At 45.5% G+C, this 25043-nt stretch overlaps 1 protein-coding gene across 4 annotated transcripts in view; it reads left to right on the top strand.

Moving 5' to 3' along the window:
* The window catches only part of FGF13 (fibroblast growth factor 13), a 263357-nt gene that overhangs the window by 180848 nt on the left and 57466 nt on the right, over positions 1-25043 (top strand). For 2 of the 4 annotated variants that reach the window (XM_005232749.4, XM_005232751.4), the window contains one exon: positions 21244-21354. In XM_005232749.4, coding sequence (XP_005232806.1) covers positions 21244-21354 — 111 coding nt within the window. Of the gene's footprint in view, positions 1-7012; positions 7123-18159; positions 19243-21243; positions 21355-25043 lie in introns of those variants that run through there. The other 2 variants (XM_027780247.2, XM_005232750.4) reach the window with 2 other exon arrangements.

Genomic DNA, 25043 nt, shown 5'->3' with positions numbered 1-25043 from the left:
TCTAGTGGCACATGTTTTATTGAGATTTTTTTGGAGGGTTTCAATCATGCTTTTTTTCGCTAATGAGGAAAATAGGCCAGAATGATATCTACAAAATAAGTGGTGAGATCTGTTTTATCTGATAGAGGTTTATGCTTGTACGCCTGCTTGTTTATTCTTGTTCCCCATGATTAACATAAATATGGATATAAGCGTAGTGCTGGGGCGGTGTATTTAATAATGAGAAGGCCTGATGGGTGATACTGGCACATAAAAGGATATTTAATCTAATCATGTTTTTCACTCGCACTTCTCCAGTAGTTTTTGGTGCAGCATCTTGTCTGTGGAATGGAACTTTGGAATAAAAATACTGAATTCTGTGCTTTAGATCAAACTACTTCAAGGCATGAACTTCTGTGACTGGTAATGCAGAGTCTGGGTAGTGTGGCAAGGATGGAGACTTCCATCTCATTTATACCTGTGCAAATACAGTACAACTTCTGTGTCTTCACATCAGGAATTCCCAGATTTAAGCGTGATGAGAATCTGCCTGCAAAGTGTTGTGCTTTTATTGGTAAGCATGCAGGGAACTTGAGACTGACTTTCCAAACAGTGCGGGACGCTTCCTCATCCAACTGACATTCAGGGATGTCTGCTTATCCTTTTCTGTCCAGGGCTTAGGTCAATATTTTCAGTAGTTTATTTTCATGGAAATAAAATCTTCTGCTATTGCAGGAAAATAAAATAATGATGATTCACATTGTTATAGAATATCAGCAGAAATGAAGAATAAAATCTGAAGGATTAGACCCAACCCAAAGTTAAATGACTTTCAACCCATTATTTTCTTCTGAGTGAAATCATTATTTTATTAGAACCAATTTATTTAATTAACATAAATGAAATGACTTTTAGGAGCACTGATGTGTGTATTGATTTTGGCTGTAAATGCTTGCAGGCTGCTGAGAGAAGAGCTTTCCTTGTGAGCTGTGTTTGCACAAGAGTGTTTGCAAATGGCATGGGCAATGCAGAAACAGAGGAGTCGGAATGGGTTGGACTTGGCAAGAGGCGCTGTCGTTTCAAAACCATCTGCTTGTTTCTGAACGCTGCAGCCGCTGTGGTTGGGCTGCCTGCCATTTGGCCAGGCCAGAGCTTTGGATACTCCATGCTTAACTCTGACCTAGACCAGGGGTTTTGGGATTTCCTCAGGTAGGGAGGTAATCACCACCAGACTCAACTTATCTGGGCTATTGGAGCCTCATCTCAGGGGGGTGGAGGTGGAGCCTTTGCTGATCTCCTCATCCCTGACATCTGCCCAATATGTCCTTGCAGTTGTTCCAATCTGCTTTTCAGTGGGGTTTTTCAAAAGTGCTGTAGGGAGTTTGAACATGTGTGTCAGGGGGATGTAATGGGTTTATGCTGCCAATTCTCTTAGGTGTTTCTGCAAACCCCATCACAAACATATGTGCAACATCCAGTGCTCTTCCCTCAACGAGAAAGCTAGTGAAGGGTTAGTCTTAGTTTTGGTCTGTAATGGCAAACAGGGGAAGAAACACTCCTTTGAGCTTTAAGAGTTGGTCTCCAACACCTGGAGTACCAGATAAAGAGTAGGATCATGCTGTCACAAGGGCTTGGATTAGACATTTGCTGTGTCACCTTTTCCATGGTTGGCGAGTAAGTAAAAATTGCGTTTGAGTTAGAAGTGTGATGAAGATTTCTTTCCAGGTATCAGAAGGGTGTCATCCCACAGGGCTCATGTAAATACACAAGTGACTATAAGAATACTTGTAGCTCTGGTTTTTTAATGTTTGCTCTCTGTTCTTCAGCATTTGCCCACATTATGCATATATCTTTCCCTGGGGTATGATAAGAGCCAAGCAAGAAGCAGGGGCTTTACACTGAGCTGCTGCACAGTCATCCTGCCAAAAGCTTCTGCAGATACATGGGGCTGCCACCACCTCCCTGCTGTGTGGCTGTGAGGCAGCCGGGGCCAGTAACCTCGTATATATTTGCCTCATTTCCCCCATATATCAGAGACAGAAATGATTCAAGGTAACTGTCCTCGAGTGTGTCAGTGCGAAGGTACTGTGCTGTCTTGGGAATGCTTGACAAAGCATCCTGTCTGCTAATTAACAGTAATGCTGCTAGACCCAGGGCAGCCTGAATATTGCTGCACAGTACCACACTGTGTCAAGCAGACTTGGCCTTTAGGTTTCACCAGGGGCCAGCTCCTGGTAGTAAATATTTACTGTCCCACTTGCAGCTGCAAAGTGATGTGATGCAGATACCAGACTGCCCTAGCAGGGCAGCTGCGGAGTCGTCCTGTCCTTGTGCAACATGCAGGACAACATGAACAAGGGCTATTGATGTCAGAATGACAAAATAGGAGTTAATTTTGATTATACTTTGTTTTGCAAATTTACTGAAATGGTCTGAATAGAATACACAATAAACATTGTATTAGAAATAGAATACAGTAGCTTAAAAAGTTTAGGCTACTACCTATTCTGTCTTCCTGCTTTGTTCTCATGGCATAATGGGGGGACATTGCAAGCTATTTGCAGGCGGGTAACAAAGTGACTTTCACACTTCCCTGCTTTCCATCCTGTGTCTGACTGTGAGTCCTGCTTTTGCAGTTGAGCTTCCTTTGGTCTCAGGAACTTGTCCTAAGTGTTATAAATTGTTGGGACTATTTGTGACACTTGGGGGAGTTTACAGCTGTTTAGTTTCATCTACTGAAAAATCTGAATATAAAACTTGCCCTTTCTGTTCAAAGATTGTTTTAATTGCAGAACACGTTTTAGATTCGCATTGTGTGTGGACAGGAACTGCGCAGATGTTTGCAACTGCAGTGCTGCTCATTGCTTTTTGCAGCCTTAAAATGAGCACTTAACTCCAGGTGCCTGTTGGAACATGCAGGATCCTTCCATTAAAATGCTGCTTTCTGCTCCTGGGAGTGTACCACCAGGTGGCAGGTGAAGCCAAGGAAAGAAAGTGCTAGTGCTGCGCTGACTTCACACAGCTCCCTTTAGTAAGTGGAAACGGAAACATTCCTTGCATCACAATGTTAAATAGTTGCACCCTTTAAGGGGTTTGTTCTTTATTTTGGGTTGCGTGACTGGGGGGTGCAATCAGATCAAAAAAGGGGGGAAGAACAAAACGGAGTCACAGATTCTCCCATGCATATATATATATATATAAATATATGACATTTTTCCTAATCCAAAATACCTCTGAAATAGGATTGAGTCACTTTGTTTTGGGGCTAAAATTTAAACAGCAGAATGACTCTATGACAATATAATGATCACTAATACGAAAACAGTATTTAGCAACAGGTGCTAAAACCCCAGATGGTTGTTTTGTCTGGCTGTGTGGCAGTTCAGAGCACTCTCTTCATATTCTCCCTTCTCCAAGAAGGCAGGAACCTTCTTATAGTCATCACCTGTATTCCCCTGGAAGGTTTCTGTTGCAGCTGCTGTTCACTGTTGCGTGATGTTGCTGCGGGACTGCTGAGACAGCAGTGCAGTGCTTGCTCGTCTATATTGCGCTTTTGAGATTCCTTCGTCGTAACAGCAGCAGCAGAACTGGAGCCTGAGCTGTCAGGCTCTTCCTGCCAGACAAACTAGTTGGGGATTTTGTGGTTGGATTCCAGGAAATAAGTTCAAGCCCGAGTGGCTGTTCTTTTCTAAAGGAGATGAGTTCAACTGAAAAGCAGGATTAATTGAAATAGGAGTGTCTACGCTAGCTTCTTTGGATGTGCCTGGGCCCTTATCTCAGCATGCATCACGGCCTAGATGCCAACTAGACAAAGTCTATCTGTTGTCAAGAACACAAGCAGCAGGTAGAGCACCGTGCTGGTAGTGTGGCCTTGTTTTCAGGGAGAAGAGTGCTTGATCCAGTCCTTGCTGCACTATCCCCATGCAAACCAGCAAGGTAACATGCAAATCCTGCTGGGACCTGCCACGGCATCTGTTCTGGTCAGCTGTAAAGCGAGTAGATGTGGCACATAATACCATGGGTAAACAGATCAGATTGTTCCTTAAAGGGATTTGACTTACTCTTGTCTCTTTTGGAGGGCTAATTTGAGCTTTCCTCTTTGGATGGTTTGGAGAGGGCATTTACCTTTCAAACTATCTTTTTCTCCTTTCTCTTAGTTGTTTGCTCATGTGCTGGTTTTGGCTGAGGCTCCATCATGCGTGATGGTGACTTGGGAAGACAAAAGGCCATAACTCAGAATGTCCCCCACTTCTTCCTCCTTCCCCCATCTTTGTATGCTGAGCATGTGTCATATGGTGTGGGACATCCCTTGGGTCAGGTGGGGTCAGCTGTCCCGGCTGTGTCCCCTCCCAACCCCTTGTGCCCCCCTGCTCACTGGTGGGGTGGGGTGAGGGGCAGAGCAGCCCTTGGCTCTGTGTAAGCGCTGCTCAGCAGTTACAAAAACATCCCTGTATTATCAGTACTGTTTCCAGCAAAATCCAAAACACAGCCCCATACAAGCTACTGTGAAGAAAACTCTACTTCCACCAAAACCAGCACACTCATCCGTCATACGCAGTTTTTATAATGTGGTAATCTCCAGTGAGTACTTTGTGGCAAACAGCAGCTTGATTTTTATTGATTCATAAGGAAAAAGATATTAAAATGACTGTTTTATTAAAAATTCTACTTTCAGTTCTCTTGCTGCAGGTCCTACACTACGCTATAAAGTTGCTTTTTTAAGCGGACAGCCCATAGAGGTAACTGATACTCCGGTAGAGGTAAGGTGGTCCAAACGCAGGGATCTCAAACGAGCTGTGTTCTTTTGTGCCAGGTGGTTCTAGTCACATGTTGAGGGCACATAACCGATGTAAAGTGAACAAAACAAAGTGAAGATTAGACACAAGCTGTATTTTCCTTTTATTAATAAAAAAAGTAGAGGAAGTTAATATGCAATGAATAAAGGATGATAATGCTTTGATAAGGATTAGCTGGAAAAAGGTTAAGTTTTCAATATACAACTCCCATTTTATTGTAAAACCGTAAGAATGTTTCTGAATCACTTAAACCATTCTTGATGTAGCTGAAGAGGACAGAATACAGACATTTTAATAAGAACCTTGTAAATTTTAGGGAGTTGTCATTACAAAGTTGTGTAGGCTTTGGGGAAAGGAGTTAAATGCACTGGTGCCTATGGAAAAAGAACTACATTTACAAGCAGATTAACCTTGATTCTAATTGCAAGTAAGCAGTGCCTCTGCTGGCTTTTCACTGCACGTCAATAATTGACATGGGTGACATAAAACCTATCAACTCAAGGTCAGTTGTTTGAAATCAATAGAAATCAGCAGGAGATTAGAAATGGGTTTAAGTGCGTTCTTCCACATGGGTTTTTGAATTCTTTTGGTGAAAATTGTGCCATTTCCAAGCACAGAGATCTCAGAATCAACTTCATGTTTTTGCCCCACTGCAGTTTTCTTAGTGTGGTACTGTTTGCTTCTGGCAACAATAACTAAAGATGTTTTTAATAGTACAGTGTAATTGGATATCAGCACTATTCACAGCTTGATTATAAGCAACCGTGGCATAATAAACAGTGAATATTCTAAAATTCTGCAATTCACAGCATGATTTGTTTCTGCATACTTGTCGTTATGAATTCCAAGCACATAAGCAGTAATGTGTATTAGTAAACACTAAACGTTATTTTGGGGAAATTGTTTATTATTTGTAAATTGACATGTTTCACCTTTCAGGTCTAGATTTAACACAACATAATTGCTAAAACATGTTAAAATGCTTCAGTGACTTCAGTTGCTGGATCTCGTTTTAGTACCTAAAGCTCAGCATCTGGAAGATGTTTACTTGTCTATGACTTTGAGGGTCTGATCCTTAGCATATCTCATGCATTTGCAAATGATTGCATTGGAGGAATTAAGCTACTGCTCCTCAGCCAGATTTGGGTGATTTTCCTCCTAATAATGCAAACTGATATATGCTCATTGCTGGTCCATTGCACTGCAAAATAAACCAAGCACACCACTTTTAATTGTGTCTTAGAGGGAGTGGTAACTCCTGGTGAAGAGGCAGACCCTTTCCAAATATCTCTTCTCCTCTACTTGTAATTATGTGACTCCACGATGACCACATCACACTAATAGATGGTATTTGACTTTAAAATCTGACTCTGCTTCTAAATTGCCTAATTCTCATTACTTACATGATATGTGAGCATGGGCTTAAATTGCTGTGCTGAGGAAGGATGAGTTAAAGAAGGTCTCAGTCAAGTTCAGCAACAGAAGATTCAAATCCAGCCCTTGATTAACACAACTGAAGTACAACTGTAGTCATGTTTTGGACCACAGTGTCTGCAGTACTGTACATTTTCAAAACCAAATTTCAAGTGTTTTCTTCACTTGTCAAAACTGCATTAGGAGTAGCTGATTTGGTTCATTCCAATTAGAATATCTTCATTATTTTTTCACTAAATCCAAATATCAAACAATGATTTTTTCTGAAATGCAAAGGTAAAGCTTAAGCATTTCAAAAAGTACTTATTTCCAAATAGTTAGCAGATGTAATTCTTCTAAGTGCTTTTTATACTTGTAACATTCACGGTCCATCACGAGTCAGCTTATTTAAAGAAGAACGAATGTATGGTACATATTCTACCTCACGAATGTTGTTGAGCTGTTCATATTCTAAAATGCCTTACAATGAGGGTATCAACTAAACCAAGCACCAGGCTCCTGCGGCTGGTGTAATGTACTCCAGTATCCTGTTACAGTCATTTTTTGTAATTCTAGGAGGCAGAAAATAAAATCTGACACTCAAAAATAATAAGTTTAAGCAAATCATGTAGGAGAAATGTACATTTATGTCAAAGAAATGGTTAGATGTTGCCAGAACAATACAGCTACATTATGAATCTTTAATGATCTCTGAAAGTCATAATGGTCTGTCACTAATGCCCATTAATGATCTCTCTATACCGCGAGTATGGGCTTGATGTTTCTGGCCCGTACCTTAGAGAATACTTTAAATATGCCTTAAACTTTCTCTGATCTACTCCCTGTGTGTCTGCTCCAAATGTAGACTGCAATTGTCTGGGTAGGAGCAGCTTGTAAGGCAGCATGGCTTTGGGGTTAAGAAAGTCTTATTCAGGTAAGATGTATTTAAGCAATATTTTTACAGTAAAAATTGAGAAGGTATTTCCTGGAAACTAATCCTCTGTAGAGATGATAAACTCTATAAAGAAATTAAAGCTTAATATTTATTACTACTAAGAATATCGGGGTTTGATTTTGTGAATTTTCTTTGGTAATTCTAAATATACACTATTTGAAGCAAAAGGAAGGTATTACTGTTAATTCCTACTGACTAGAACTGTAAATATACTGAATATGCTGCTGAACTGGCAGATTTGTCCTGTTTGAGTATGTATTTCAAATGTTGCACAGGTTGATTTTATGGCCTTTTAAACATCTATGCCATATATTTAGCTAATCTTGTACCCAAGCTTTTTGTCGGGCATAAAGCTTGTTTTAAAGAAAAAAAAAAAAAAAAGAATAATTCCAGTTCTGTTCTAATTTCCTTTCATGAGAGTACTGTGCCTAACATTAACTGAGGGCGGTGTTGTTGTGTTAATAACTGGAAAACATTTTTAATACAAACACATCAGTATTTATTCTTTTGTAAATGTTTCAGCTAAAGGCTTATGATGGTGTAATTTATTTTTCTTTAATAATGAAAAAAATGTGTTCTCTGTATTTGGTACACGAAACGATCAGATTACTGTTAAGAACCAACGCCCTATGGCTAGAAAAGAAAAACAAATCCAAGGGCTCTTGGAATATGCCCCAATATCAAAAATAATCTGATAGGCAGTGTGTATAGAGAGTTAGATATTAACTGTCTGGGTCATAGATCATTCTTTATTAGAAATAACTCAACATGATTAGTAAACGACTTTTATGACGTTGCACACGGCATCCATGGCGTTTTTTCTCCTCAAAATTAATATATTAAATCTAAGTACAGTGAAGTAAGCAGTCTGCAACGTTTTTGGTGTGTTAAAACGCATCTACAAAATACAATCACTTAATATGTAATTCAGATTATTAACTTCTAACTGCTGTGCTCTTTTGCAAAAGCAGTACGCTTTTATAGCATGAGAGCGGTGCAGATGAAGCTGGTCTGAAACAGCCACAAGGTTTTGCTGTAGGCTGTCTCTTGGGGAGCGCGCTGCCTAGCCACCGTGTGCCGGAGGGACGCTGGGGCCGGCAACGGACCCTGGTGCTGGCTGTAACCGCGGCAGGGCCGGGCAGCGCCGCGGGGAGCCGGGGGCGGCGCGGCCGGATCAGCACCGCGGACAGCGGCCGCGCCCGGCTTGGGGGGGGGGGGGGCAGCGGCACCACCGCGGGGCGCCCCCTGCCCGCCCGCGCCCCGGGCCCGCCTGGGCTGTCACTGCACCCCAGAGTCTGCCTGGGCTGTCACTGCACCCCGCCTGGGCTGTCACTGCACCCCAGAGTCCGCCTGGGCTGTCACTGCACCCCAGGGCCCGCCTGGGCTGTCACTGCACCCCAGAGTCCGCCTGGGCTGTCACTGCACCCCAGGGCCCGCCTGGGCTGTCACTGCACCCCGGAGTCCGCCTGGGCTGTCACTGCACCCCAGGGCCCGCCTGTGCTGTCACTGCACCCCAGGGCCCGCCTGGGCTGTCACTGCACCCCAGGGCCCGCCTGGGCTGTCACTGCACCCCAGGGCTCGCCTGTGCTGTCAGTGCACCCCAGGGCCCGCCTGGGCTGTCACTGCACCCCGCCTGTGCTGTCAGTGCACCCCAGGGCCCGCCTGGGCTGTCACTGCACCCCAGGGCTCGCCTGTGCTGTCAGTGCACCCCAGGGCCCGCCTGGGCTGTCACTGCACCCCGCCTGTGCTGTCAGTGCACCCCAGGGCCCGCCTGGGCTGTCACTGCACCCCAGAGTCCGCCTGGGCTGTCACTGCACCCCAGGGTCCTCCTGGGCTGTCACTGCACCCCGCCTGGGCTGTCACTGCACCCCAGAGTCCGCCTGGGCTGTTGCTGCACCCCAGGGTCCGCCTGGGCTGTCGCTGCACCCCTTCTGGGCTGTCACTGCACCCCGTCTGGGCTGTCACTGCACCCCAGGGCCCGCCTGGGCTGTCACTGCACCCCGAGGCACCGCGGGCGTTTGTTGTAAGGAACATCCCCAGTGAGCGACACAGAACTGGGGAAGAGAGCGAGTGACCTTGCTGGGGCGGTTACAAGAACCAACTCTAGGTGTCCCTCTTGTTTCTGCTTTTAGCAGCCAGTGTGTGCGTTGGGGTTTGGACTGAAAGCACTGGAAACCTGTCCCGTTTGTTGGTTTGTAACTGTTTACAAATTGATGCTCTACAGCTTCCTGTACAAGAAACTCTATATTTTGCTGAAAGCCTCCTGGAAAGACTTTACAGCAGGACTATTTAAGTAGGCTAAAATTTATTACATTAATGGTCTAAAAATACAGCCAGTGAGTGAGATGCTGCATATATTAGAAAGCTGGAAAAACCAGAAAGCTATGAGGAAGATGGAAGTTTCTCCCAGCATTAACTGCTCTACTCTGATTCCCTGGTGTTTGTGCATCTCAGCATTGTTGGAGCATCTTGGGTTTACTCATACTTGCAAGTCAGGAAGAAGAAAGGCAGGAAAAAATGCCTGTATTTAAGTCTCCATATTATGCATATAGGACCCTATTTGCAGAGGTTTGAGATGCCCAATCCCAGTTACAGTCCAGAGGAAAAGCAGATACCAGCAACTTCTGGGAGTTGTATCTCTTCTGTCTCTTGCTGCAGTCATGTGAGGGGAGCTGCCTGGGAGTCCCTGCAGGCCTTGCAGAACGCTGCAGAATTTCATGAATTCTGTGTGGCTACGTGTTTTACCTGTGCAGCTGTACACGTAGGCACCTTTTCCAGGATTAGAGTCTTTAACCTCTCATAACTGCCCCATATAGGCGACAAGAAAAGGCAAGGAGGTCCTTCTTAAGTACAGTTATCTGAAATGGACTGAGTAGAACTGGTCGAATGATAACATTGAAAGATCAGCCAACTTCTTACAGTGCAGCTGGCTTAGTTCTGTGCCTTAGAATTTAATTCTGCTCTTTGTCCTTTGTTTCCCAGCAGAAGCTCCCAGGCCTTGGAGTGTTGTGTTATAGATGAAGCTAAACTAAGACTAAGTGTATTTGTGTGTAAACAAGATTAGTTTGACCTCAACTGAAGGATAAGGACATCGAGATACTGATGGATTTTGTGGCTACTGCTCATTAGAATCATGTTGTAATTTTTAATGAAACAGGGAAAGAAGATCCTGGCAGGGAGAGGTGGAAAATGAGGATGATAAACAAAGGGAAGAGGGTTGAAGGGAGAGGACAGAAATCCTGATGATATATCATCATCTGCTAAATATGGTGTCACTCTGCTGTGAATTTAGCTCAGCATGATTTAGCAGTATGACTGGGGAGCTGCGAAGGCTATACGTATGGACTAGGAATTTAATTAAAATCGTGGTATTATATTTGTATCTGCTTCTGCACCTTAATCTACTAGTTCTGGGGTGGCTTTAGGTAGAAATGCAACTACAAGTTGGACAGTTATCCAGTCTCTGTACAAGCGAATGTGTCCCTATTGTAGTTCAGCTGGACTTAAGTGAGGAGTAATAGCGCACAGCTGGGGCAGCTTCATGTCTGTTTCTCTGATTTCTGAGCATTGTTTCTCTGCATAGCAACAAAACCTTTCTGTGCTTTCTGATGAGGTCTGAGTCCCCAGAAATGTGCCCAGCCACCTAATGCGAATATTGGGAGCAGCAGCAGCTGTTCTGCTATTAGCCTCCTTCTCTGAATTTCCTCTAATTTGCTTATGTAGAATTTACATACAAAATTTTTCTAGTCTCCAAACCTATTTAAATCAAATACAGTAAATGCTGGCTTGTGGATCTCATTCCTGTTTTGCTAGCCAAAGTTATTTGTGAGTATTGCCTGCAAAAAGAGTGCATCTAATTTATGCTAATGAATACCCCTCTGTTTACTTATGATACGTTGTATTTTTCACCTCAAAACCCCTGTGTGATTTATAGATGTCACCTTTGCTCCGCTCTTGCCCACAGCAGCTCCTGCTCAGCCTGGAGTTGCCACGAGGCTAATTGCTGGGAGGTGTGTGTGTGTGTGGGAAGTGCGACTCTGTGACTACTTGGGCTGGGTTTATATTCACATGTTTTACTGAGCACTGCCAGAAGCAAGCGGCTGAGCTACATGGACCTTCATTAAGTGATTACTTAGTTTTGGTGGTGGTAAATATTATTTAGTATGAAGATGCGTTAGATAGATTACAGTCTGAATCACCCCACAACAGTAGTTCAGTAGCACAGAGGTAGTGTATTCCTTTATGCAGCTGTGAAAATAATTGTGGTTTTTTGGATGGCAGTGAATTGTCACCTGGAGGTGCCTTGTCTCTCTTTTTGGTTGTACAGCCCAGATATTCGGTCAGATGAACTCATATAAACCTCTACATCACTGAACTTAGGTCAGATATGTCTTCTTACATCACTGTTAATACCATGGTTATTACATGGTGAACTGAGACACAAGGCAGAAGTTCAGATCATGGTTTTCTTCCTAATCCTCAAGAATATACCTTCCTTTTGGTTAATGAAACTGAGACCAACATTTTTGCTCAGGTAAACTGGTTCCAGTTCCATGACAGTGAGTGGAGCAAGGCCCTGCTTGCACATTTGTAGAAGCACGGACCCAGTGCAGGGTCTAACTGCAGCTCCTGGAGAGCTCTGTCTCCAGCCAAGGTATGGCACTTTTTGCCCAAAGTCCCTTTCATTTGTGACCAACTCTGTTCACATTCTGATTTGTCTGTGTGAACTTGGTGCCATGAGCTTGGCGGTCAGGTAGAAGTCACACCGTTGCCGGGCTCTTCTGATCCCAGCCCAGGTAATTTGGTCTCATTGTTAGAAAGCAGATATATCTTACGTCATTAGCACAGCAACGGGAAGCAGCAAGCTTGGTATCCAACACAGGATTGGAGTGGATTGGGCTCTGTAGGTGTGTGAAGCCAAGCAGTGGAGCAGAAGTTAGCTTCTGAGCAAGGTGAGGACCATGGCTATGAGAAACTGGTAGAAATGCTTGGATGCGGGTGGGAGGGGTTGAACTCTCAGAGGCTCCAACTCACTGGAGAGCCAGTGAGTCTGGTTTTGTCAAGCTCTTGGCAAAGGATGAACCATCAGATCTATGAAAAGGTGGAAAAAGATCCATTTGAGTAATATGACAATCTCTAGGCAACTTGCTGTGGGTCTGTGAAGGACTATTTACAGTGTTTTGTCATGTGTAAAGTGGCCTTATGTTAAGTTTGACAATGGCATATAGCCCACACTTCTCCTGTGTCCCATGCTGAGATGTAAATATTTCAGGGATGATATGCTGTCATTTACATTGATGTTTCCAAGAGTCGTCATGCTGAGAGGTGAATGAACAGATACTTCTGTGCATACTGATGTGGGAGGATTTTTTGCTATGGCGTTGCAGTGGGCAGAAGGAAGTCGGTCGGTCACTGCTGCAAGTTCCTGGCTCATGTTGGGCTCCCTGAGACACCGGAATAACGTGTTCCCAATTTGGGAGCCCACAGAGCTGTGGGAGCTGATCTCTTCTGTTTGTTCCGTGACCTTTCCCAGCTGATTGGCACTGATCTTTTATGCACCGGATAGACGATCTTTTGTGGTTGACATTTTGGGATGACTGAATATGGATTAACCTCAGCAAAAATATTTCCATTTTTCTACCTTCAAACAACGCCCTCCTTTTCCAAAAATGCCTGCACCGCCAGGTCAGATCAAATTCAGTTTTGACTGAGACAGTTCTGTAAAGGAATTGGAAATCACAGCTGGAAAGGGGCAGTACTGGGAATTCTCTCGGTATTTTCTCTGAGAATCTGGGAGGAAACTGGTGTTCTTGATGTAAGATGTCGTGGCCATCCTCAGCATTTGGCAGGGCATGTCAGTCATGAAGAAGACGCCAAAATTCTTGTCAAAGTCAGTGAACCTTGTCCTAGCGGACTTGTGCAGGTCTGGTAAGAGAACAGGATTAGGATATGAGAACCTTTTGTAAGGTATCAGGAGCATAATTATTTTTTAAATATCTTAGTAATCTTAGTGAGATGATTCATACGTTAAAGACAGGGATGTGTTTCTCTGCTTTGCTGGATGAGGGCCAGTTTCGGCACATCCAGTCCTGTATACCAGTTGTACTGGTCTTCTGGTGTTGGGATACGTGGTTCTGTACTCTGTGAAGACAAAAATCAACCAGCTGCCTAATCCCCTCAACAAGAAGTGAGATCTTAGACAAAGCGAATCCAGGTGACACGTCTACACTGGTGTCACAGGAATTTATTTTGCCTTTCTTTCCTCTTACTGAGCAGGGCTGCACAGTGCACTGCTGCAAAGAACCATGGCACCGACACACCCAGGAACATCCATGTTGCTATTTACAAGTGCCCTGAGGCTCTCAACACAAAACTACGTCTGTTTACAGCAGTACAGCTTGTGTAAAGGTCTGCAGCTGGTTATTGAAGCTGATCTTTACTAATAAGGTTAATTTTAAGGTAGCCCAGTCGGTCTGTTGACTGAAATATCCTCAAATTTCAGCTTTCGGTCTGGAGCTGCCTGAAGGCTCCTTTTTCCAAATTGCAGTGAGAAATATACCTCTAGCTGACTCTTCCTTTAGCTGCTATCTAGGGTAAAACTAGGCTTTCAGGGGCAGTGAAGTGGGCAGTGAACTGTGCCCATCCCCGCAGCAGAGAGCACCCAGACACTCGCCATTCTGCAGCGCTTGTGTCCAGCCGCGGAGCTGGCTGCAGAGGAAAGGCTGAGTCATTTCCACGGGATGTTTCACGGAGGAGCTAAGTGATGCGGGGCTTGGGTCTGAACAGCTCGGTTTCCTGGTGAATAGTAATTCTGTTTACTTAGAAGAGGAAAAAAAATCACTGGGGGCCTCAGAGCTGCTGTGTCATACCTGACTGGATGAAGTCTTGTTTATCTCAACCTGAAAAGAGAGAGAAGCGATTCTGGTGGCACTTTTCAGAAAACAATTCTCTGCTTTTGAGGAGTATAGGCAGTGCAAATAGTCTGTAGATTTGAGTCCTGAAGCTTTTTTTTTTCTGCCTGTTCTGTAACAGCAGTAGCATGTTACCCCAGCAAGAACAAAAGAGCCTTGGGAGGGACTCCCATGGCAGCTGAAATTCTTCTGTCACACCAAAGCCGCTTTAGGCCTGTAAATGTGGAGGGGTGGTTTGGGGGTTTATGATGGGCTGAGTGATTCTGGAGCTGCCTTGTGATTTTTCTTCTGGTCTTGATTTTTATGCAGCATTTGTTTTGCCCAGCAAAAAGGACCTCCTATAAATCTTTTGGTTTATGGAGGAAGAGGAAGTAACTGAACATGCTGTTTAGTCTGAGGATGGGATATTTTGACCCGAGGTGCTGGCGGTAAGTTTCTGCTTTATGGCAGCATGTCATGGGAATCATTAATACTTCTACAGGGCACGGAGGAGCTTGGGTCCCTCGGCGAGTGGCATGTTGGGCTCATGTGCCAGTCACCAGTGCACTTGAACAGGCAGCCAGAAAGTGCCGTCTCTCCTCCACCCGTTCCCTTCGCTGACAGCAGTGCTGCACCGAGACGCCGCTCTGTGCTGGATCACATCTGTTGGCGTTCGTGTGCCGAAATAGCATAGGTGATCAGCGGGGGGGAGGAGGAGTTCCTCTGCTCGCAGCCTGCCGCTGGCACCGGGCGCGCTGCAAAGCCACGGCAGCTTGTCAAAAATTGCAGCTTGTTTCCTGACGGTGAGGTCTGCAGCTGGCCTGGGATTTTTCATCTGGTCTGAATTTTTGTGCAGCGTCTGTTTTGCTCAGCAGCTACCTGTTTATATAGGACCTCCTATAAAACTTTTATGCTCGGGATAGAATCAAACTATTGAAACAGTGGTGGTATGGGACCTGCCGCAGTGCAAATGGTTCAAGGAGGATGGAGCAAAACCCAGAAGTTTTGCACTTTCCTCTGAGTTGGTGAAATAGCCACCGCCACTTGCAGTTTGGGCCGCTTGCAAGTTTTGGGCTTGCAGTTGATGCCTTTTCTTGCAGGAGCCAGGCAGCGAGGGCAGACACTTAGTGTTGGTTGAAAACCATGTCCTGCGTTAGCCAAAGAGCCAGTCCTGGTTTGGGAGGCATGATACCAAACTGCAGGCTCTACTTTTGCCTAATCCAGACAACTTCTGGAGGTTCAAGTACATTTTAATGATCAGAATCATGGAAATAATCATAGAAAATCGGCATAAACTCAAGAGATGACTGAAAGGAAAACTATAAATCAGAAGTGGGTGACATCTTTGTCCGCTTCAAAAGAGTAGAACTGCTGCTGGGTCACCTTCCAGCTCCAGGTAGATCACGGTGCTGTCTCTGACAGTAATTGTACATATCTGCCCTATGCTGATGCTTAATTCTTGGTTTAAATGGCTCTGGCAATCTACTCTTCAAGCTTTAAATGTGCTCTGTTGCAATAATCACACACAAAGAAAGAGGGCATGTGTTCAAGGAGTTTCTGCTTGTCTTCTACATTCAAAAAGTCACTTGGAATGTTATTTTATTTTATTTTACCTTTCTAGCCTGGTAGGGAGTGAACAGCTCTTGCTGCTCAAAGAAAATAAAGCTGTTCCTTGAGATTTTTATATCTGTAACACTGAAGTAGTCCAAAGACTGGTCCTGTACCAAAGATGTTTTCCCAAGAAGATCTTCATTTTCATATGCCATTTATAGTAAACGAAGACATGTTTGTGGGAGTACCGATAGATGGAGAGGTTGATCATGCAAAAAAACCTGGAGGACTGCTTTTTGAAACTTAAATCTGATTATGCATATATGCTATTTTTATTCCTCTCTTTAGTTATCTGTCAAGGAACATTTGTGCAAATGAATTTTCATTATGGATTTTAAGCATGCAGGCTGGAATGCTGGCAGAAAGATATCCTAAATACCAGTTTTATATACTGCTTTTCCTCAGGATTTTCAAGGTTAGCCAAATTCTGAGTTCTGGGTAGTCATTGTGAAAATGAAATGTCATCTGGCCTACAGGACAGATCACAATGAGGGAGCTTCACTTTGATCTGAAGATCAAATGCTGCTTTCCAAACTGGGAATATTTATAAAGTAATGGGTGAGTCTCAGGAAAAACAAGTCTCGCTCATGACTGTATTGGAAGTGAAAAGTTGGCAAAAATCATAGTACGTTACCGGTGAGTTGAGTAGGAAGAGTTATTACTAATAATATCCAACTGGCTGTCTCTTGGGTTGGATTTCACATGTCTTATGTGGACTGGCAGATGAGGGTAGTGGTGGAACTTGTGAATTACAGTTATTTTTACCCTACTGTTTAACCCAAATAAGAAATTAGGAGTGTTGATTTTACATTTATATGTGGATGCCATGAAGTGCCTCGTAAACAAAGGTGAGTGTGTGTACATGCCTACATGTGTAGCTGTACATGTATACATATACTTCTTGCAGAAAAGAGGTGTTATGGGTGAGTATGTGGGGCTGCCGAGTTCAATATAGCGTGTTGGCTGGCGAGGTCTCAGGCTGTGATGGCACACACTGTCCTTTCAGTCAGACATCATCATCGTAAAATTTGTGCATGATGGGCATTGCTGTTATTAAGGCCTGGCCATGCAACATGTATTGGGACAGGAGTTCCCAGTTGGAGGAAACAGATCTGGACCCTGTTGCGAGCTCTTTCTAGTCCAGGGAGGGACTGTAATGTTTGCAGAGGTACAGCGAGCTGCTTTTCAACTGGGCTTTTTGAAGTGAAGGTACTGGGCAGCGTGGTTACCACTGCACTTCCCTGGGAGCACAGTGTGCAGCCCGAGGGAGGGAAGGGAGGGTCGTGTGGAGGACAGAAAGAAGGGGCAGGTATCCTGAGAAGCCTGGCTGAGTCTGAAAGCACATCAGCAATCTGGTGCTGTCACACCAACCCACCTGCATGGGTTCTGTCTCGATAGACCCAGAGGAGCCCTGGGGCTGGCCCAGGGCACACAGGACGCAAGTCCCAGGCTTGGATGACCGAAGCCTGTTGCCATCACAGTCCCCACTAAGCTCAGCTCCTGCAAGGAACCAGCCCACAGCCTCCCCCCTCCAGCACAGGGGACTACCCACCCTGCCTCAGTGCCAGCAAGTGACTGCGAATCCCCTCTGCCTCGGGGATAAATTCTTTCAATAGCTGTTTGCCTTCAGGGCTGCAAATCTCTGTTTTGTTTCTAGCCTGAATTGGCTTTATTTTAGGCTCCAGCTGTTGAAAGCATTTGGAAGAGCAGGGGGTGGGTTGCAAAGGGATCCCCAGGATCTCCTGCTTCCTATGTCCTGGGGCATGGATGTGTGCAGGGCATCAACCACAGTGCAGTGCCAGGCTCTGACACCAGCCTGTGCTCCTCAGCATCATGGTACTGCTGCTTCTCCTTGCCCTGGTGCCACCGCACCCTGGCCCCCGCTTAGCCAGGGGTGAATAAACCCAGCTGGCATGAGAGCCTGGCCTTTGGGGACACAGAGGCACTGGGGAGGGGGAGTCAAAGAGAAGAGGGAGAACATGGCAATGACAAGGAAATCGTGCTCTCTGAGGATTTTCTGGGCTCAGCTAGAAAACAGGAGCCGAGAGCAGGTGGGGGGGAAGGAAAAGCAAGAGAGGCAAAAAGCCTCCAATAAATCAGTGAGGCAGAAAGGGGGCCATTCTGTGAGGGTGGGGACAGGCAGGGGGGGAGCTGTGGCTGGAGCCCCCCACCTGCCTCCCCGAACCACCTTCCCGCTGCCAGCCAGGTGTCCTCACTCCGCTGCCAAAACCCTGGTGCCAGCTATTTGCTCATCGCAGTCACGTTTGTTTGGGTGTCTGCACCTCCCCGGGAGGCGGCTCTGTCAAAAGCAGGTACCCACCGCCCGTGGGGCCGGCAAGGGTGGGCAGCAGGGCTGCACTGGCTCCCGCTGCCCACCTTGAGCCCCTGCCTGCACCCCGGGGGCCCCTCCGCAACTTCACGCACAAAGAGCCACCGGGCAGGTCTCCCGCTCGCTGCCTTGCCTGGGAGAGGAGGAGGAGGAGGAGGAGGAGGAGGGTGATAAGGGGCTTGCTGCGTCGCCTCATTTCTGTACCAGCGCACAGCTCGTGGGGTGTGTGCGAGTGCGTGCATCCGCTGCCTGAGCGCTGCTGCTGCTGCAGTCTCGGCGCTGAGCTGCTGGCGACCAGGCTCAGGGGAGCTCCGGCTGTTTACTGTCTGCTGAGAAGTGTTGCAACGCTAAAGCAAACGTGTCCGTGGAGAGGAGGCTGTGCTGTCAGCCGCACCTGTGAGGAGCCGAGGGGAAGAGGCTTCCCAAAGCATTCAGCAGCAGGCAGCCAAGGCTCCAGGCATCAGCACCTCCTCCCAGTGTCTCCATCACCACTTGCTTCGGATCTCTTCTTAAGGGAGAAGAGGAAAAAAGGATCTAGAAAACCCTTGCAACTGGACAGCCCCTGCTGGAGCCTTAACAGGTGTTTGCTGGGATTTGAATGGGGGGGGGACGGGTGGGGAGAAAAGTTAACCGGAGAAACTGGAGCTAGGAGAGATGCAATGATCTTGCGCCAACTGGCTGTGCCATGTCTGCATGTGAATAGTGCATCTGGAGAAGCTTGGAAGGATTTCTTGCAAGTGATCTGCTTGATCTCTGTAGAAACACTCGCCTCTGCCTGCAAACTTTCCCCTGCCAGAAGTTGGGAGGAATAAAAAACCATCAGAAAATCAAAAGGGGAAGATCTCAGCAGACAAAAACGCTTGAGCTAAACTGTTGCATCCCCACCCAGGGCTCTGGTGCGAGCATCCCGCCGGTGTCTCCTGGGCTCCCAAGCTGACTGGCGGTGGGTGGTGTTGGCCAAGGTGCCCGGCAGTGTCCCCGGCATTGGGGACCGGCCGAGCAGCATGCTGGCTGCGGCGCCCGCAGCCGGCGAGCAAACCCCGTGTGCCTGACCCGCCAGTGGTGCCGGGGCGGTGGCGGCCATGGCTGCAGCCATCGCCAGCTCCCTGATCCGCCAGAAGAGACAAGCCAGGGAGCGGGAGAAGTCCAATGCCTGTAAGTGTGTCAACAGCCCCAGCAAGAGCAAGGGAAGCTGCGACAAGAACAAGTTGAATGTGTTTTCCAGGGTCAAGCTCTTTGGCTCCAAGAAAAGGCGAAGGCGGCGACCAGGTTGGCAAGGGTTGTATCTCGGGGCTGGGGGTTGGTTTGTTTAATTTAACGCAAACTGGGATGTGCATCAGGCATGGGGAAAGGGGAACTGGTGTCTCAGGGCTGGTAAAATGAACGTGTGGGTATGGCCAGTCCTGGCTTGTATGGTCTGATGGGCATGGGTACCCCGTGCCAGTCCTGTCCCCTTTCATGTTCATCTGGTTTATTTGGATAACACACACCATTGTGATCTGCCTCAGTTGCACACCTGTGTGCCAGTAATTCAGTGGCCTCTCTCTCTGTTACACATACACAAACACATGGGATTTATTTGAGGGGGAGATGTTAGCAGGGGAAGTTCCCGCACATGCACCTCCTTCAGTTGTATGTTAACTTTGTGGTCTAGAGATCTGTTTCTGTCTTCCTGCTTTGCAGAATGCCTGTGCTGTGCTTTATTTGCTGACTGCAGATGAGGCTTTTTGCTTTCACCGGCACCTTCCAGAGTTTTGCTTCAGCACCCTGTTCCTTTCTAGGAACCTCGTACATGCAGCTGCCCTGCAGACGCGATGCTGTGTCAGAGGCGCGAAAGATCAGGCATGAAGACTCAGTCCCTGATCTAAGTGGGTTTTTTTGTACATGGGAGGAGCAAAACTCTGGTAATGTTGCTGTCGCTTTGCTGTGCTGAAACATTGATGCCGTTAGCTACTTAACCTGTCTGCTTTTCTCAGCAGCCACAGAAGAGGTGCCTCACTTGCAGTTTGCAAACAGCTTTGGGATATATTCTGGCTAAAAGGCCAAAGCGGGGGTTGGATTAATTTCTTACCAGAAAAGTTGGTAGATAAGAATCGTGCATCCATCAGTACCCTTATTAGAGGTCGCTAATAGGAACTAATACAGTTACGCAAACTATTGTAAGCTTTTGCCTTCAGCTCCTACTAAAATGAAGTACTGTAGCAGAGCTCCCTGATGTCTTTGATTACAAACACAAGGAGTCTTAACCAGGCATTGGCTCTTGGAAATGGCACATTATATCTTCACAGTATGTTTATCTCTGAATTAGGTAAGGCGTTGTGGAGCGAGCTGTGGAGATGCATCACCTCCTGACAAGCATAATTGTGCGAAATGACTACAATGCAGATGTCATTGGGATTCAGTGGAAGTAGACCTTTTTAGCATTTACTCCTGGTGCATTACCTAGATACCTTAAATTATACAGGCTTGACAGCAGATCCTGTTGCTGTACACTTTTTGGTCTAGAATGATCAGAAACTGTGAGATGTCTTGCTATCTAACTGTGAATCTGAGGACGGTTATGAGGAAAAGAAATCTACCCAAACTATGCGTTGTTTTGATCTTTCTTCTTCTAGCTGATGAGGTAATTACCTCAACCCTTCTGGTAATATTTATTCTGCAGTTCCACACATTGCTGGATTTCAGGGTTCCCCCCTCCATTTTCCATATGTTCATTGAGTAGTTTATCATTTCGGCTGCTCTGTAGTCTTTGGAGCAGCAAGGAATGGGGGTTTGTTTATTAGAGCTGCAGCAGTTCCTGTGCTAAACATTTGCTGCTATATATTTAGGCTCTCAACCGTCTCTGTGGCTCTTATTACTGCTATCGTAGTAGTCCTGGTTTTCCTCTCCATTTAAGAACTCACACCTTTTTTAAAAGGCAGAATATGCTCTTTGCCAGCTCATTTCTAATCTTAAAAGAGATAGGGCTGAGCTCCTGAGGCCAAGCAGCACACTGTTGGAATTTGTATTCACTGGAAGTAGCTTTTTACTTTGCTATCTACATTGCAATCGAAAGTGGCATTTAATCATTTTGACAATTGATTTTATAGACATAAATTCGATCTCAGTCTGAGTGGAAAGTGTTACAAAGCTGGTTGCCCTGCTTTTATTTTGGGTCTTTTTCGTACCTCAGCCTTGAGAAGAAACCTGGAGATTTGGTTTTAGCATCCTGCTCACTTGGAACAGCATATCAGGATTTCCCACATTAATCTCACTATTGTTTTTTTACAGAGCCTCAGCTTAAAGGTATAGTAACAAAGCTATACAGCAGGCAAGGATACCACTTGCAGTTGCAAGCAGATGGAACAATTGATGGAACAAAAGAGGAGGACAGTAGTTATAGTAAGTGACATGAGAATAAATGGTGTGTTTGTGAACTGTGGTGTCTCATTCTTCCCGTATAGGTCCATTCAAAATTGTTGTCCTGGGATGACTGAGTGAGTGGAAGTAGCATTTAACACTCTGCTCACAGCACAAAGTCTTTCAGACTTCCTGGGTCTGAGAGAAATGCAAATAAAAATCACTTATAGAAATAATGAACTAGAGGAGCTAATGATGACACATATGACAAACAAAGCAAATGTTATCTCCATGGTAATTTAGAGAAGTTCATTACTGTCCTTTGGATTTTATTAGATATTTTTTTTCCAACAGGGAAAATTTGTTCGCCTACTCAGAGTTCCTGAAATAGAATAATGCTATCTCCACTCTTAAACAGGGGCTCATTCAAACAGAGCCATGTTAGTTCACACAATGAGAGTTCATCATCATTTAAAGTTCACATTTCCCTATTATTATTTTTGTTTAGCCCTTCTAAACTTAATTATACCTTCAGCTTTCAACCAGATTTCCTGAGCTATTCTGTGAAAAAGCTTTGGATGTTTTTGGGTTTGTTTGTTGTTGTATTTTTTAAAATTTTGAGAATTAATAGAAAACAGGAAAAGATTACTAGAGCATAGATTTGGTGTGTGTAATTAAAACATTTAAGTATTTCACATAGTTGCAGTGTTTAGCTTAAGCCAAGTTTCTGTTTTGAAAAAAAGTTAGGAGGCGCAGGGACTTTGAGAAGGCATTTCAGGCCACTTAGACAACAAATCATAAAATCAACAGGCGGACCTTCCTTTTTAATTATTAAAAAACACTGATTTAAGTGCCATGTAATGCATGAAAAGCATTTGCAGGTGAAATGTTTCATTTTAGAGGGCACTGGAATATGGCAGAGTAAGCGCTAGATGCAATAGGAAGTATCTTGTCCCGTCACTTGCTCCCAGCCCTTTCCCACAGCCTCTTTAATCCTTTTGGCATCCCTATGTTAACTTCTGAGTGGCAGGAGGACCTCGTTTCGCTGTGGGAGGAGGTCTGCAGCCACGGAAGGTGCTGGCCTTAGGGCAGAGCACAAGCGGGATCCGTAGGGACACCTGAGCTTTGGCTCCAGGTCCGTCCTCACCCACGGAGAAGGTGGCGTGGAGGCTGGCTCAGTGCAACGCTGAGCGGCTGCTGCCATCTTACAGAGTTCTCAGTGCAGCCATGACATTTACGCTAAGAATGATCCTTATGGACCTTAAAAGTTGCTTTTTTTTCAAGTGAATGATCTAATATTTGTGATTTTAAAAGTCAGTACAAATCTTTCAGGACTTCAGGGTTTAACCTAATTATCTTTAAAAAGAAAAAGAAATAGGCAAATCTTACTCTGTTATAAACCAGAGCAAATATCTGAAATTGCATCTTTTTTTTGGTTTCATTCAAATATTTTCCTTGGAGTCCCTCTAACAGGGATTCTGAGATTTGAAGCAAGGTAAAATTTATGGAAGTACAAATGCATCTGTTTTTAAGATATCTTTTGTTTTCACTGTGTCCTTAAATTTACCATAACCTGATAACTTCCAAAGCAAATCATAAAAACTCCTTGTCACTGGATATTACCCTTCCAAAATGCTGAATACTTAAATATAATGGAAGTATCCCAGAAATGGTTGCAGCTGGGCTGCAGTACCTAAGTGTTCAGAACAGAGGAGTGTTTTATCGTAAAAAAACCACATGCTTTTGTATATATTCCTCTTTCATGTAAGGTCAGTGTATGGACCTGAATATCCTGCAGTCCAGAATTTATTTTAATTGTAACATTTTTAATGGAGCTAGTAAGAGAGATTGATTTTATGCTATGGATCAGAGTCCACATAAGGGGCTTCCTCCAAAGCCTTGCTCACAGGACTATTAAGTGGATCAGGCCCTCTGAAATCCTTTCTTCAATATCTGCAGAGACATCTCTTGTTTAGCCCATATTTGAGCACTGCGGGTAAGCCATACGACTTGTAGCCCTTTCCAAACGCAGGAGGACTCCTTCTGTAAGACCATTTGCTTTGCAGCGCAGTGCGATAATTAAAACTCCCCTTAACAATAAGGGGAGCATCCTCAAATTCAGCTGCGGCCAGCAGAGCAGTTGCACAGCGCTACGACTCTGCAACTGCATTTTTTAGAGCAAACCATAGCCGTAGTCCACCTGGTCTCCAGACAGAGCGTTGGTCAGCCTCGTTTAAATTTCAGAATTATTCTTCCCTGTTTATGGTAGGGATGGGGAGAGCTTGTGGCCCCCAGTAGCCAGCTGCTGTTCCGTGCTCCTGACAGCTGCCTGGGGCCAGGAGCCTACATTCTCCATCGTTGGCCACCTAGAGCTGGGTGGGAAGTTTGCCTGAAGATCCCCCTTGGCTCATGTCTTGGGAGCCATTGTTTCAAGCTCTGCAGACCCACTGCTGCATGCGGGGCTCACAAAAGCAAGGTCACATCCACAATTGCAGGGAGTTTAAAAGATAGATGAGATTTTGGAGCACAGTTTGGGCAGAAAGCAAAGCATGGATCTGAGGAGCCATAGCACTCATCAGACCTTGGTTTTAGCCAGGAGTCCATGTGATTTGAAGTGCCTTGTGGAAAAAATTTCCTGGCTGAGAAACAGATTTTGCCTCATTATATATGTTGAATAGGGCAAGGTTTTAAATCAAGGCAGAATTTATTCCACGATTTTGGCAACACAAAGAGATTTCAAGACTGATAAAATAAGAAAGTATAGGAAACAAATCCTGCAGAAAGCATACAAAGGTCCAGGTGGCCAAGCCAGGGATGACAGAGACCTCACAGTAATGGATAGACTCATAAATCCAGCTGCGGCCCACTGCCTCTTATTTTGCAGCTCTAATTCTCTGTCAGCTTGCATTGCACAAGGGCCATAGCAAAGATCATCTGTCCCTTAGGCATCACCAAGCTTTTTGTTATGATGGATATTATATCCTTATTTTAAACAGTGCAAATGTAGTATGGAAAGGCTAGGATGCAAATAACTTTGCGTTATTTTATGCTATTTGCATTATTTTATGCTAACGCAAATAGAGCATAGTAACAGGCAATTTATTTTCCTGTGGCTCTTTTGCCACCTTTGCTGTCATATCCGCCCACATGAGGGTCAAGCCCTAGAAATGCGAGAGCATCCCAAACCCATTGTCCGCAGCACTGGGTGCTTGCACAGGAGGGGGCTCATGGCTCTGCTGCTGGCCCCGTCAGCGTTTGCTGGTCACAGACAGGCCGCTCCCTGTTACAGAAGCTAGGCTTGGGCTTGCTGCTGTGCGAGGATGGTGGGAGCAATGGCTGCTGCTAAAGGGGACAATCCCCTTTTTCTGGTGCAATGCCAGTGTCCCCTTGCCTTGGAGATGGCAGCTGGGGCAGCCTGGCTGTGTCCTGCTGTGCGGGCATAGGACAGCTTGGCTGTGCACCCCTCCAGCAGCTGGTCCCTCTGCCCCTCAGCAGAGCCAGTGGGCAGCAGAGCCAGTGTCCCTCCCCCACAGCCCCTTTGCAACATCCGATAGTTTGTGCCACAGCAGCTGCTAATGCCACCGATGGCTAAACCACCTTCTGCGTGTGCCCGGCTCTCGTCTGGCCTCAAAACAGAGCGTGTACGTTTATGGCAGGGAGACGCGTTCAGCTGCTGCGGGAAGCAGCGGAGCACCCATCGCAGTGGGTACCCCAGCCCTCCCCTGGCAGAA

Source organism: Falco peregrinus, chromosome 13 (assembly GCF_023634155.1).
Source record: "Falco peregrinus isolate bFalPer1 chromosome 13, bFalPer1.pri, whole genome shotgun sequence".
NCBI classification, from domain to species: Eukaryota; Metazoa; Chordata; class Aves; order Falconiformes; family Falconidae; genus Falco; species Falco peregrinus.
The sequence above is the reverse complement of the archived record's forward strand: the minus strand, read 5'-3'. Positions and strand labels throughout refer to the sequence as shown.